This window comes from Rhodotorula paludigena (assembly GCF_050403205.1).
Source record: "Rhodotorula paludigena JCM10292 DNA, Rt_paludigena_JCM10292v1_ctg22, whole genome shotgun sequence".
Taxonomy (NCBI): domain Eukaryota; kingdom Fungi; phylum Basidiomycota; class Microbotryomycetes; order Sporidiobolales; family Sporidiobolaceae; genus Rhodotorula; species Rhodotorula paludigena.
The window spans coordinates 247788-261972 of record NW_027481436.1 but is presented as its reverse complement, the minus strand read 5'-3'; the positions used below and the strand labels follow the sequence as shown (position 1 = coordinate 261972).

At 61.9% G+C, this 14185-nt stretch overlaps 5 protein-coding genes across 5 annotated transcripts; 2 read left to right on the top strand and 3 right to left on the bottom strand.

Annotated features, from left to right (window-relative positions):
• Positions 1-82: 82 nt before the first annotated feature.
• On the top strand, positions 83-1676 carry JCM10292_004066 (NIPSNAP family protein; the record flags this gene model as incomplete). The annotated part of the gene is made up of 7 exons (XM_076649259.1): positions 83-307; positions 538-559; positions 700-908; positions 1008-1067; positions 1129-1244; positions 1356-1533; positions 1608-1676. The coding sequence occupies 7 exons, from the start codon at positions 83-85 to the stop codon at positions 1674-1676; spliced, it is 879 nt and encodes a 292-aa protein (XP_076505269.1).
• Positions 1677-2165: 489 nt separating this feature from the next.
• JCM10292_004065 (uncharacterized protein) lies at positions 2166-4314 on the top strand (the record flags this gene model as incomplete). The annotated part of the gene is made up of 12 exons (XM_076649258.1): positions 2166-2262; positions 2342-2438; positions 2496-2748; positions 2819-2966; positions 3028-3107; positions 3170-3321; positions 3376-3494; positions 3558-3580; positions 3644-3735; positions 3796-3942; positions 4004-4144; positions 4209-4314. The coding sequence occupies 12 exons, from the start codon at positions 2166-2168 to the stop codon at positions 4312-4314; spliced, it is 1455 nt and encodes a 484-aa protein (XP_076505268.1).
• Positions 4315-4884: 570 nt separating this feature from the next.
• JCM10292_004064 (uncharacterized protein) lies at positions 4885-7749 on the bottom strand (the record flags this gene model as incomplete). The annotated part of the gene is made up of 14 exons (XM_076649257.1): positions 4885-5061; positions 5123-5217; positions 5272-5340; positions 5736-5787; positions 5912-6088; positions 6151-6157; positions 6220-6304; positions 6370-6434; positions 6494-6521; positions 6638-6824; positions 6885-7032; positions 7097-7466; positions 7537-7614; positions 7683-7749. The coding sequence occupies 14 exons, from the start codon at positions 7747-7749 to the stop codon at positions 4885-4887; spliced, it is 1605 nt and encodes a 534-aa protein (XP_076505267.1).
• A 458-nt stretch (positions 7750-8207) lies between these two features.
• CCT3 (chaperonin-containing T-complex subunit CCT3) lies at positions 8208-12267 on the bottom strand (the record flags this gene model as incomplete). The annotated part of the gene is made up of 17 exons (XM_076649256.1): positions 8208-8369; positions 8436-8548; positions 8613-9063; positions 9117-9224; positions 9282-9361; positions 9415-9451; positions 9809-9851; positions 9962-10119; positions 10182-10690; positions 10789-10916; positions 10984-11443; positions 11500-11630; positions 11691-11706; positions 11776-11808; positions 11893-11923; positions 12044-12102; positions 12240-12267. 17 exons carry the CDS (start codon positions 12265-12267, stop codon positions 8208-8210), a joined length of 2547 nt encoding a protein of 848 aa, XP_076505266.1.
• A 278-nt stretch (positions 12268-12545) lies between these two features.
• JCM10292_004062 (uncharacterized protein) lies at positions 12546-13410 on the bottom strand (the record flags this gene model as incomplete). The annotated part of the gene is made up of 5 exons (XM_076649255.1): positions 12546-12693; positions 12755-12836; positions 12902-13038; positions 13111-13129; positions 13221-13410. The coding sequence occupies 5 exons, from the start codon at positions 13408-13410 to the stop codon at positions 12546-12548; spliced, it is 576 nt and encodes a 191-aa protein (XP_076505265.1).
• Positions 13411-14185: the final 775 nt, after the last annotated feature.

Genomic DNA, 14185 nt, shown 5'->3' with positions numbered 1-14185 from the left:
GTCACGGTGCCCCGCTCTGTTCCTCTTCCTCCTCGTTCGCTCGCTCCGCTCTGAGACTGTCGCAGCTGAGCATATAGCCAGAATGCGCCCCACTGCCCCGTCCCTGCGCGCCCTCGCGCGCCCGCACGCCGTCGCCGTCTCGCGCGCTCCCCTCCCCACTTCAGCCGCCGCGCTCGTCTCCGCACGCGCACTCACGACGTCCGGCCCAGCGCAGGCCGTCAAGGACTTTGCGTCTGCGTTCCTGCACGGGAGCGAGGAGGCCAAGGAGGAGATGCGAGTCCAGCACTCGAAGCTCGTCGGGAGGCATGTGAGTCTCGCTTCGAGGCTGTCTCCCTCGATGGCAACAGCGTGGGCAGCTTGACTCGCAATTCGAGGAGCTTCGAGACTTTGTTTGAGGGCGACTGCTGCAGCGGCAGCACATCCGGAGCCAGGGCGGACGAGGTCAGGCCTCTGCGGGGCCGCACGGAGGAGGACAAGCGGAGTGCCAGGCTCTTCCCCGACCATATCGCTGACAACCTTGTCCTGCACTGTCCGTAGAAATACGTGCACGAGTTCCAGAGTGCGCACTCTCGCTTTACTGAGTCGGACGCGGCTGACCCTTTTGCCCGCCGATTTCCCTCGCGCTCTGTCTCTTTCGCCTGTCGCACTCTCTCCACCGCTTCCTTCGACTTCCTCACACCTCACACGAACACAATGCAGAGCACAAGGTCCTCCCGCAGCACGTCGAGCAGTACAAGGAGAAGATCGAAGGCTACTACCGCGGCATCCACGAGTCGAGCGAGTTCGACGCACGCCTCACCGGGTCGTGGGAAATTGTCGTCGGCGAGGTCGACTCGTTTTCGCACATCTGGGAGTACGACGGGCTCGCGGGTTTTGAGCGGACCAAGACGGCGATCCGCGAGAGTCGGGTGCGTTTACCATCTACACGCGCGACCAGTGCTCGCTGGATGTGATGCATTGTCAGATGTAGTTGTTGCGTGGCTAAGCTCACACCTTCGCGCTCACAGGGCCACCTCCAGTTCTTCAACCAGGAGATCCTTCCCCTGCTCGACCAGCGCACTTCGCAGGTTCGTTCCCCGTCCGCTCCGCTCGAGCTATCACGCTACTGATCTCTGGCTCTCCGTGCAGCTGTGCTCCGAGTTCAAGTTCTTCCCGGTCGTGGACCCGCAGGAGAAGGGCGGCATCTACGAGCTGCGGACCTACGACCTCAAGCCGGGCAGCCTCCTTGAGTGGGAGCATGAGTGGTGCGTTTGACTCGTCTCGGTCGAAGATCTGTTCCACGCTGCTCCTCGCGGCGTGAATTAGAGGCCTGATCAAAGTATGTGGACGCGGGCCTCACCTTTGTTTTCTCACAGGCGCGTCGGCCTCGAAGCGCGCATTGCCGCAGGCCACACGCCCATCGGCGCCTGGTACGCCGGCATCGGGCGGTTGCACCAGGTGCACATGATCTGGCACTACGAGTCGCTCGAGGCGCGCAGGGACCGCCGCGCGCAGAGCTGGGAGCAGGACGCGTGGAGCAACACCGTCTCCAAGGTGCGTCGCTGCAGCGACAGCTCAGCTGCATCCGTAGTGACGGTCCAGCTGATCGTCTCCTTCTCGCGACGCAGACGACACGTCTGCTAACGAGCATGCAGTCGCAAATCCTCAAGCCGCTCCCCTACTCGCCGCTGCGGTGATGTCGATCCTCGCTTTCGCATTCCAACCGCCTCTTCCGCATGAACAACAAGCAAACGTCGTCTCTCCGTGTCCGCTGTAGTACCCGTGTGTCCCAGCTCGCTGTCCAAGCTGTAACTTCGTCCTCGCCCCTCCTTAGGCCCGGACCGCATGTCGCCTATTCCGCTTTGGGCGTGGACCTGCGGGACGGTCCTCTGACCTACTCAAGCTTGCACACTGCGTTCCGGACGAGTGCTCGTATCCGCCTTCGCCACGTTCGGAATGCCTGACTGCCCCTCCTCCGCCTTGCCGCCCCACCCCCACTTGGCTCGTCCCGAAGCTGCTTTCCGGCTCGCATCCCTCTCGCTCCTCTCTTGCTTTTCTCCACTGCCCCGAGCGCTTGCATCACTTCTCCAGCGTAGCCTTCCTGTCAACCGGACCGACCATCCGTCACGACCGCCTGGTCTTCCCAATCCTCTTTCAGCGCATCCACCTCGGACCAACTGCTTGCCATGGTCCAACACGGTCCTTACACAGGCTTTGCTACCGGCAAGGATGCCGCCGATGCTCAGCCCAAGACCGGAATCAGTGCCATCGTCGTCGGCGCCGGTGCGTTCCCGTCCGCTGTCTTCCCGCTCTCCCAGCCTGGGACTGACCGTCCTCTTTTTTCGCCGTTCTCCGAGCACAGGCATCGCTGGTCTCACCTGTGCCGTTGAACTCGTGCTGAACGGCCATGGCCCGGTCACCTGCTACGACAGCGTCGCCAAGTTCTCCCGTCTCGGCGAGTGTGTCTTGCCTCTCTGTCCTACGCAGTGCCTCGACTCACACGCGATCATCCTCAGCACCATCGGTATCATGCCGAACGCTGGACGCATCATCGGCCGGTGGCCAAACCTTTTCGACACGCTCGACCCGATGTGCGGACACAGCCGCGGCCTTTCCATCAACCGCTTCGACGGCAAGTTCATCGTCGACCAGAAGCCGCCGCCCCTTGTACCGCGCGAGCAGGAGACGGACGCCGACCGTGGAAGGCGCGAGGCGGAGGAGAAGTACACGCGCGAGAATCCGGCCTTTGACGCACACCGTGGTGACCTGGTGCGTCACGCCTTGCATCTCGGGTTGAATTTGTCGCGCAACAACTCACACAGAAATGTTTCGCCTACAGCACCAGACTCTGCTCGATTATGCCAAGTCGGTGGGCGTCGAGGTCAAACAGGGTGTCGCCATTACCGCTTACAGTGAGACAGAAACGGGCGCTTCCGTGATCATTGACGGCGTGACGCACACTGCTGATGTCGTCATTGCCGCCGACGGTCCGTTACACTCGAGCAAGTCTACGTTGATATCGCCGACTGATCTCGCGCCACCCTCCAGGCGTCAAGAGCAAGGCGCGCGAGATTGTGCTCGGTTATGTCGACAAGCCCAAGCCATCTGGCTACGCGATCTTCCGTGCAGTGCGTCGTTTCTTTCACTCACTTGCTCTGATCTCGCCATCCTGACACGCACTTGACCTTAGTTCTTCGACGGCGACCGCATCCGCGCCAACCCGGCCTGCGCCCATCTCGTCGCCAACGGCGTCGATCAGCGCAACTGCTGGATCGGACCCGATGTCCATTTCATTGCTGCCGGCGTCAAGGGAACGAAGGAGTTCTCGTGGGTTTTGACACAGTAAGTCTGGTCTTCCTGCTTTTGCAGTCCTTGCACTGATTTGCACGTACACAGCCTTGACGAGTCGAACATCGATGAGGGCTGGGTTAACCCGGGCAAGCTTGAAGAGGCGATCAAGGTCGTCGAGGATTGGGACCCCGTCGTCAAGGCCATCATCTCGTGCACTCCTCCCGGTGCGTGCTACTTCCTTGTCTGCACATTGTCATCCTACTCATGCTTTGCCTCACCCTATGCAGAGGGCCTTCTGGACTGGAAGCTAGTGCGCCGAGCCATTCCTCTTCACGACACCGAGGACTGACCTTCTCAATCCACCGGGGTACAGGTCTTCCGTGACCCGCTGCCGACCTGGGTCTCGCCGCACGGTCGCATCTGCCTCCTTGGAGACGCTGCACACCCGCATCTGCCAACCTCAATGTAAGTCGTCGCGCTCGCAAGACAGCCCGGATCCCCATTGACCTGTTCTTCGGTTCTCAGCCAGGGTGCCTCACAGGGTATTGAAGATGCCACCACCGTCGCTCACACGCTCCGCCTTGCCGGCAAGGGTGACGTGCCGACTGCTACAAGGACGTACCAGGAGTTGCGGTACGACCGCACCGTCTCGACGCAACAGCTCGGCGTGCAGTGCGTCTCTCCGGTTGACCGTTCTCCGCTTCGAGACAAAACTGACAAATTGAGCGCACAGGGTCCGCAACACCTGGCACAAGCCGCGGGACTGGGACAACATCGACCCCGAGTCGGTCAAGCTCCCTCAAACGCCCGAGCTGTTTGGGCACGACGCCAGCAAGCACACAGTCGACAACTTTGCCAGCGCTTCGGCCAGGGTGTGCGTTCTCCGAGCTTTGATATTTATGGTGGGTTCCGAGCTGACCTTGCATTTCTGCCTGTAGGCGCGCAAAGTTTGGGACCGCACCTCCCGCGATTGAGGGCGAAGAGGCGGCCAAGCAGAATGCGTTGACAGCCTCGGTCGCGATGTCGGTGCCTATCATGGCTTAGTGTCGGGAGACGATACTTGGGTTCTTTCGTCGACGTTTGCTGTCATTAGTTTTTGTCGGAGTAGCCCTCAGTTTTGCTTCTGTTGACTTCGCAGCAACGGCAAGCCTTGGTAACCGCCAGGCTAACGCCCTCGAGTTGAGGCTTGCTGAGGTATAACGGCGAGGTATCGGCAAGAACATCTCCGTTGCATCCAGCCGTCAAAGTTGCAGCTGCCACTGGAGGATTGAACTTCATGCGCTGAATTTGCACGACGGGCACGATCATGCTGTCTCTGCCGAGGCGCCAGAAGCACAAAAGGGTGAAGCAACCTCCAAGACCTTCGTAGGGACTCGCCTTGACGGTTGACGTTCTAGACGATGCTTCTAGCGAGAGGCTTCACTTGATTTTGATCAGCCCCGGCGGCTTTCCTCCATCAGTCATGCAGGGTGATGCACAGAATGTTACTGCTACTTCAGTCAAAGGAACACGTGCAGGGCAAGGGATAGAACGACGCGAGGAGGAAGACCGGAAACAACACAACCGTCCCTTCGAAACACACCGCTCGGCAACCTCGGGACTCACGACAGTCGCTCAGTGGCCGCTCTGCGTACCCTCCATCGCGGCCTGACCGGCAACCATCTTGCGCGGGAGGCCCTGGTTGCCGCGAGTCGCGTTGCCCTTGTCCAGGGGCGGAAGGCCGTACTTCGCGAGGTGCTCGTTGACTTCGTCGAGTCGGTCCACAAATTCAGCCTCGAGGTTGTCCCACATCTGGAGGCGTGGGACGTATCAGCACATGAGTCGGGAGCGAGAAAAGCAAAACTGGTCGCACCTTGGGCTCGTGGTAGTGGATGGTGCCCGACCTTTGCACCGCGTAGTCCGTCAGGGTGAACAAGCGCGAGCTCTCAAACATGACCGCGTAGCAACCTTGAGAGCGGGGTCAGTCCCTGATAGAGGCGGCAGGGGAGGACTATGACGCACCGTCGCTGATCCACTGCGCGCCGTTCTGCTCAATCTCACTGGCCCCCTTCCACACCTCGTAATCCACCCCTGCAGGAGAAAGTTGTGTCAGTAGGTCGTCCGGGTCGACAGGCTGATCAAGGCGGAAGCTCGAAGAGCAAGGGCAATATCGGCGTCGAAGGACTCGATGCCGCCCTACCGCTCCGTACACTGAGGCTACTCACCCTGTTTGCACGGAGCAGAGGATGGGACAGGCGGTGGCGGCGAGAGGAGCGAGAGAGGAGCGCGGCGAGCGAAGCAAGGGAAAAGTAAAGGGCGACAGGTTAGCCCGGAGCTCGAATGACACCAAAGGAGGGAAAGAACTGGCGTGAGGGGTGTGCCCGCATTCTATTAAGTGCGAGAGGTGGCGTCAGCGTGCAGAACTTCGGCCGCGCTGAACCCGGTGATTCGGGACAACCGTGCGAGCAGAAGGGGCGACTACGCACCGTAGCTGAGACCGCCCGGAGCGAAGTCGTCACTGCGTCCTCCGTAGTCACCCTGGAGGAGTGCAAAAGTGAGAAAGAGCGTCAGTAAGGGGAGGGGCGGAGCGGGATAGGGCGAGGCGGCGCTTGCGGAGGGCTCGCAGACCGTCTCGTTCGACGATATGAGGACAGTGACCCACAATAAGGAGCGCCATGACCTCGGCTGCATCGGTCGGGAAAGAAGCGCGGTCAGCAGCTGACATGGTGACATCGGTGAACGAGCGGGAGGAGGGCGGCGCAGCGCGAACCTCCGAAGGAAGGAGAGCGAGAGAGTTGAACGCACAAGCAGCGTTGCGGTGCATGTAGGGCGGGCGGAACTGTACGTGTAGAAGCGGAGTCAGCAGAGCGAAGGACGGGCAAGGCGTGCAGGCGAAAGTACCGTGTGGCTGCGGAAAAGAGCAGTGTCAGCGAGGAGCAACGGACTTCACCAGGGCACGCAGTGACTCACCTAGCGACATCCCAGCGCGGCGAGAAGAGGAGGAAGTCGGCGAGGGGGGTTCCGGGCGTGTCCGAGTCGGCGGTAAGGACGCAGACTGCGGAAACCAGCGCAGGGGTCAGCACGAATGAGGCTGGACATTGGGCGCAAGCGCAGACGCACAGATACTCGGGTCAATGTGGTCGAAGGTGATCGAGCCGACGCCGCAGAAGCGCGAGAGGTCGTACCTGCGGGAGGGAGAGAGTCAGCTGAATTCGACTGTGCTTGGGGCGGCGGAGCCACGCACTTGTACGGGACGTAGTTGCCGTGCCAGGCTATGATGCAACAGAGGCGAGCGGGCGTGCAAGAAAAAGGAAAACGGCGGGTACAAGGACAGCGAGGAGAAAGGTCAGCGCTGCGCTAGATTGCCAACAGATCTCGCGCAACGCACCAACGACGTCGAACGGCGAGTGCTCCTGGAAGCACGACCAGAGGGTGCCCATGAGCTTGTAGGTGATGTTCCAGCCGGACTGGTCAATCTCGAACGATGCGACCGGGTGCTCAAAGTCGCGCGGGTTGGCGAGACCGTTGGCGCCGAGCGGGCCGAGCTCGGGGAGCTTGTAGTGGGTGCCGAAGACCTGTGCCAAAGAGTCACGTTAGAACTTGTCTCTTCGGAGACGCGGTAGTTGGGAACGCACCTCCTGGATGTAGCCGCGCGACGGGCCGTCCGGGAGCTTGACCTTGATGCGGAGACCCTTCTGAATGACACAGATCTCGCCAGGGGCGACCATGAGGTGGCCAAGCTCGGTCTGGATGTCGAGGCGACCAAGCTGAGGGCAGATGAGCCTGTGGAAGGACGAGAAGCCAGTCAGGAACGTGAACCGTGTCCCTTCGCACACATTGCACGCACATGTCGCCGTCGTTGTTGATGAACGCCTCCTTGTCCATCGACGTGTTGGCGAGGTACATCGAGATGGCGAGACCCGAAGCGCTCTCCGGCGAGCCGTTGCCGCAAACGGTCTTCAGGCCCTGAACGAACGTGACCTGCTCCGACTTGTCCGGGAGAGGGAACGGGCGCCAGGCGATTTGGGTCGGCGAGACCGAGACCTTGGGGTTGGACGTAGCGAAGTCGTGCTCCATGTCCGGGTTGTTCGGGAGGCGGACGAAGCCCTGGTGCGCGACCGAGGGGCGCAGGCGGTAGAACCAAAGCTTCTGATTGAGGTGGCGGGGCGCAACGAACGAGGTCGCGGTACACTGCTCAGTGTAGAGGCCGAACTTGTCTGCAGGACGTGCAAGTCGTTGTCAGCCTCGAGTCGTTCTGCGTCCGGATATGGTGAGAGCGAGACCCACTCTTCTGCGGCGAATTCTGCCCGATGGGAAGCGTTTCGGGGATTGCCTCGCTGGCGAAGCTGTTCCCGAAGCCGACCTCTGCAGAGCGCGACGGCCGGAAGGTCAGCTTGACCTGGTTCCGCCTCAACCCGCTTGATCTCACGCACGGTACTGGTAAGGGTCGTTCTTCACCTTGCGCGGCGCAACCGAGTAGGCAGACTGAGCCGTGGCCATCTTTGCGTTGTTGTGGGGGATACGACAGAGAGGAAGCGGGAGCGAGAGGGGAAGCCCGAGGTTGAACGGCTTGAAGCGTTGTGAGGTTGCCTGCTGTGTCGACCGGTTGAGCGGCGAGTAGCAAAAGTGGTAGCAAGGAAGAGTTTGAGAGTAGGAAGATGTAGCCGAGCCCTAGGTCGACGGGCCCGGAGGGACGCAAGGCGAAGCGGGGGGCTCCCCGGTTCATACGTTCCGCCTCCCTCCCGCCACGTGTCCTCAGCGGAGTGCCTCCTGATGCGCGGCACCACCTGAGCAGGCAGCAGCAAGTCTGGGGCGAGCTCTCGAGAAGTCAAGCGAAGCCCGGAACACTTCGTTCTGCTCCGAGGGAGGAGGAAAGCGTGGAGGGCCACGTGTCTCAGATTAGATCGAAAGGCTGATCCGCTGCAAGACGAAGGAAGACTGCGCACAGTTGCACAGGGTCACCAGCGGGAGCCTACACTCGCAGCGCGACGCTGCGTCACGTCGCCTCGTCCACCAGCACCGCCCGTGACGAGCGCCTTGTGCAGCTCGGGGAACGCCTTCGCCTCGCCGATGACAGGCAGCGGAACAGGGAATGGCGGCGTGGGCGGGTCGACAAGAATCTACAGGCGGCGATACGTCAGTATACGATCTTCGAGAACCAGTTGAAAGCGAGGCTTGGAGCTAACGAGAACGCCAAAGGGCATGAGGTCGGCAGTCGTGATAGGCGGAATATGTGCCGTCTTGAGCATGCTGAACTCGAGGCTACGCAGTAGGAAGTCGTTGAGCTGGGCGCGCAGTCCTGCGAGAAGGCCATCAGAAAACGAGGCTCGGAGGAAATGCCGATCTCGCATGAGCGGACGCACGCTCTTCTGCGGCAGAAGGAACCCTGGCTCTTGACCCTGCGCCGTCCTTGACCACCTCAAAGTCGATGCACCACCCTTCCCAAGGCGTCTTGCCCTGGGACTTGAGCTGCTCCAGCAGTCGCGCCTCGTCCTCCTGTCTGTCCTGCCACGTGCCTGCCTGCCCCGCGCCCGCCTCACCCGCAGCAGTCTCTGCCCCACTGAGCGCTGCTCGGGCAGAAGCGGAGAACCACCCTAGTGCGGATGTGACCGCGCCAGGCGCGGCGGCGGCGAGAGCAGCCGCATGCCGGCGATGGCTCGTCCGCGTCGGACTCGGCGACGGGTTCGGCGCAGCACTCGCGGTCGTATGCGGTGACGACGAGCGGGAAATTGGTTCTCCGGCGGAAGTGCGAGCGTGAGGGCGAGAAGAAGGTGAAAGCGAAGGGAGCGGAGTCGAGTACAGCGAGACGTAGAGCTGCGGCAACGAGCGTCAGGACTGCAGCGGGCGAGTAGCACGTTGCTGCGCACCTTGGCGTGCTTTTCCTGCGCGGCAGCTGCGCCGTCGAGGAGGTTCCGCACGACAAGATCCGTCTTGGCGGAGATCAGGTCCTGCAGCTCTGGATCTGCGGGTGCCGGCTGTGCGTGCAACGTCAGCCTCCAGAACACTGCGTATAAGCTGCTAACGTTGCGCACAAAGGTGACGCCGGCGACATCGACGGATGAGGGGCTGATGTTGCCAACGACGCGGTGGAAGAGGATGGTGCCGAGGATGGCTGCGAGGCGAAACGTTAGCCCCTCAAGAATTAGTACAGGGCTCTGCACGCACCGCGGACCACCTCGCGGAGAAAGGCGCGTTCGACGGCCTGCGAGGCGATGTGGGGGGGCGGAGCGATAAGAGGTCAGCACGGGCAGCGCGAGCGAGCAGAGCACAGCCACCTCACGAGCGATGCTTGGAAGACTTCTGTCATTCCGTGGCACGGAAAGAGCGAGATGAGGTGCGTTGAAGAAGACGAGAGCGGGCGCGAACTTCGCCAAGTCGCTCCCTTCCCCGTGGTAGCACAACGAAAGCAAGTTTCTGATGTCTAGGAAAGACCCCGGTGCCGTCCAAGTGTACTACACGCGCTCTGCTCGCAGCGGCGGAAGGGAAGATTGCTTTGCGATGATACAGAAGTGCCGAGCTACTGCTCGCCTCCGTCTCCCCCAACCTCGCCTTGCTGCACGCCGGGCCCGCCCTCGCCCTGAGGACGTTTTGCCGAGACAATGCTGCAGGGCCGGACAAGTTCACGGATAGGGGGAGAAAGGTCGGGAAGGGCAGAGTCAGCGACCGTCGAAGGCACGTCTCGACACACGAGCTCGAGAAGAATCCCACGCACTCGTCAACCCGGAGGAGAAGGCACGCTGACTCGATGGCCGTCTTGAGCGTCTGCGTCTTGACCGCCGCCGACTCGTACAGGCCCGTCGTCTTCTGGTCGATCACCTTGCCCGTCTCGCCGTCGACGCCGAACGACTCCTTGCCGGCGGCGTGCGCGGCCTGTGTGAGAAGCAAGGGGTCAGCAAGCGAAACGAAACGAGGGAGGGTATGCCAGAACGCACCCTCAGCTCCGTAAGCACCCTCATGGCGTTGCCGCCGGCGTTCTGGATGAGCGTGCGCGGGATGACCTGCATCGCCTCGGCGACGGCCGAGATCGGGCCGCGCTCGACGCCCTCGACGCTGCGCGCGTACAGCTCGAGGCGGTGCGCGAGCGCCATCTCGGTCGCGCCGCCGCCGGGCGCGAGGCGCGGGTCAAAGACGACGTTGCGCGCGACGGCCATGGCGTCGGCGAGGTTGCGGTCGACCTCGTGCAGGATGTCCTTCGAAGGGCCGCGGAGGAGGATCGTGCACGCCTTGGGGTTGTCGCACTCCTCGAGGAAGGTAAAGTAGTCGTCGCCGAGCTTCTCGACGTGGAAGAGGCCGCACTGCGTGCCAACGTCCGACTCGCGCAGGTCGTCGACGCGGTTGACGATGGTCGCGCCCGTCGCGCGGGCGATGCGGTTGTTGTCCGACTTGCGCACGCGGCGGATAGCCGTGATGTTTGCCTTGACGAGGTAGTGCTGTGCGAGGTCTGCACACGAAGGGAAGTTGAGCGCACTAGCCCGACGACAATTACCCGTCGAGATGATCGGCCATGATGACGGGTCAGACATGGATCAGTGGACGCACCGGAGACGCCCTTCTCGGTGAAGACGAGGTCCGGCTTGAACTCGATGATGCGGTCGCACATCTGCTTGATCTGCTCCTCCTCGATCTCCAGCAGGCGGTTCCAGTCTTGCTCCTTCGTGACCTCGATGCTAGCGAGGAAAGGCCGTCAGCAAACCGTGTGGACTTGAGTCGGGGCGGAGCAGAGGCAACACGAACTTGGTCTGCGACTCGCCCTTCTTGTACTCGAGGGGGCAGTCGAGGAGAACGACGCGCGGCCGCGTGATGCGGCGGCGCATCTTCGGGTGCGTAACGTCCTTGTTGACCATGACGCCGTCGAGCACGCGCGAGTCCTCGATCTCGCCTCCGGGCACCTTCTCCACCTTGGCGTAGCGCTTGATGTCGACCGTCTTTGCGCCGTTCTCGTCCTTGGCAACAGTGCGAATCGCCTGGAGCGCGAGCTTGCACATCATGTCGCTCCAGCGCGAGATAAACTTGGTCCCGATCGACGTCTTGATGAGCTTGAGCATCTCGTCCTCGTTGGTCGAGCCGACGGGGACCGAGATCGAGTCGATGATGGTGAGCGCCTCCTCGAGTGCGCGCTTGAAGGCAGAGATGATGACGACGGGGTGGATGTTGCGCTCGAGGTGCGGGAGTGCCTGCGCGAGGATCTCACCGGCTGCATTCCGGCTGAGTCAGCTTCTTCACGCGTGGCATCGAGACATCGAGACGCACCGAGGATGATGACACTGGTCGTGCCATCGCCGACCTCCTCGTCCTGCGTCCGTGACAGCTCGATCATGCTCTTCGCCGCCGGGTGCGCAACCTCGATCTCGCGAAGGATAGCGTTGCCGTCGTTCGTGAGGCTGTGGGTGAGTTAGCGTCAGTCGAGCCATACTGACTTTCGTAGGGACTCGCAGACGGACAGGATGCCACCCATCGCTGCGGGAGAAGGGGAAAGTGGTCAGCATCAGGGGTCTGCAGTCTCGCTCCTGCGGGGAGTGGCCGTACGGTCGAGAATCATTTTGAGCATTGCTCGAGGCCCTGTGCATCCGTCACGGTCAGCAGCGGCCCTGCATTGTCCCCGTCGTCGGTGGAATCCAGCAGAGAGGGAAAGTGCAAGCGCACCGAGACACGTCCGGATGACATCTGCGACCGTCTGCAGGTCAGGCGAGCAGGTCAGCTTGTAGCCTCGCGCGCGGCTGCACCGCTAGACGCGCCCGTCGCGGTCGACGAAGCGATGGAGATGGACGAGGAGCGAGAGCTGGGCAGGACGCACCTTTGCCGCGACGATGTTCTGCGTGATCGCCTTGCGCCCAGAAGTGCGCTCAGGGCCCACTGTGCGTGCGAAGAGGTCAGCCCGGCTCGTTGTTGACACCGCGCAGCTTTCGAAGCGGTGCAGGCGGCGAGGACGAGCTGTCACAACAGCGCCGCAAGCTGGCTGCTGGACGGGCGATCGGAAGCAGTGTACGTACCGTTGACCACGATAGCCTGCTGGTTCATCCTGTGCAGCAGCGACAAGGCGGTGAGGGCGACCCTCTGGCGACGCGACTACTTCGCTCGACCTTCGACCTCGCCGCTGCCTCTCACAAACCGGCGCAGACTGACGCATCAAGTATCCTCTAGCAGATAGCCGCGTGCGGTACGCGTTTGGCACATGCGGGAAAAAAGTCCATGGTCTTGCTCCGGCTGTGCTACACATGCGACCAGCGCATCGCAAGGGCTACAAGGTTGGCGCTCGAGGGAAACGAGGCGGAGTGCAAACAGCGGGGCGGCACCGCTCAGTATCCGAAGAAGCAGTTCTTGCCGATGGTGTGCCGCTGCAAGAACTCTGCCGGAATGTCTGCGCCCGAGATGTCCGAGTCGGAGGCGGGCATTCCCGAAGTGCACGTGTTGACGCAGTATGACTTGTAGCGGTACGAGTCGTAGCTGCAAAAGTCGGAAGGTGAGGGTCAAGTGGGATAGGGAGACGAGCAAGAAGGGAGCGCACCAGTACATTGGCGAGCCAAAGTCGGAGCACGAGTAGGCGTTGCCCGAGCCCGTGTTGCAAGTACGGCAGACGTTGGTGGACCCTGCGGACGGGATACCAGGATCAGGTTGCACGTCTCGCAGGGTGAGTAGGATGACCGAGACGCACGGTCGAGCCAGGTCGCCGGCTCGGTCCGGACGTAGTTGCCCGTTGAATCGTACATATCGTACGCGGGACCGCACGTCGGCGGCGTCACGCACGTCTGCGAGCTCGCGAGCCAAGCGGGATAGCCACCCTGCGTTGGGCTGCGGGCAGCCGGTGAAGCAAAGACTTGTCAGTCGCGATTCGATGCTGCGAGAAGGTCAGAAGTCACGCACCAGGGGTCGCACATGGGGACTGTACATGGGTGCCAGATGTCAGCACAGTGCGCCGTGCTTCGCGCGTGGCGTCTGACTTCAACGAGGCCACCACGTGAGTGAACGCTCACAAGGATCGGTGATTGGCTTGCTGCCCGGGCAAGTCTTGGTGCAGGTCCCATCCCGCAAGTTGGCATAGTAGCCCGGGAAGCACGACAATCGCCTGCCATTGATGTCGCAGTTGTTGACGCCCTCGCCGCAAGACTTCACCTCGCGGTTCGCGTCGCAGTACAGGCCCTTGTGCAGGCGGTTTTCCGGCATACACAGCCCTTGCAACAAACAGCGGGTCTTGCTGTGGAAGGAGCCGGCCGGAAAAGGTCAGCAGACGCCGAGGTTGTCGAGAGAGAGCTGGACTCGCCAGCTCGTAGTCGACTGATAGCCGCCGTCTGAGCACGTCTTTGCGTCGGCCTGGTAGCACTTCGAGCACTTGCCCTCTGCGCAGGGTGAGGAATGAGATGCCCGCGCTGAGCGTAAGATCCAAGAGCAAGGACGTACTGCTCGTATCGGCCCAAGTGCCTTCGGGGCAGTCAGCTGCAGCAACGCATTGACCGTCCTTGGTCAAGAGCTGACCGGTTGAGCTACAAGTGTCGAAGTGTCGCAAAGGCGGTCAGATCGAGCACAGAAAGCACGAGGCGTGAGGAGGCCTACCAGGACGTCGAACCGTGGGCGACGGCGACAAAGGCGGCAATACACGCAAAGACAGCAGCGTGACGCATGATGATTCTGAAGCTCGGACGAAGCACAGAGCACAGCAGAGCGGATCAAGCAAGGAAAGCAGAAGGAGGGCAGGAGGCTGGTCCGGTGGAGCGGCGGCGGAGAGAAGCGCAGATCCCGAAGCGAAAGCGGGTCCCAAAATTGCTCGTCAAGCTCCAGGCTCTCGCAGAACAGGGAACGATCACTCCCGTGAGGGGTGCATGGTTGCGGAAGGTCGGAGACGAGGAGGCGGGTCGAGGCTTTCCACCAGCTTAGCACCTCGGCTGCCCGTCCTGCATGACCGTCGTCGGGTTCTGCGAGCCGCTCAGCAACGGCGCGGAGC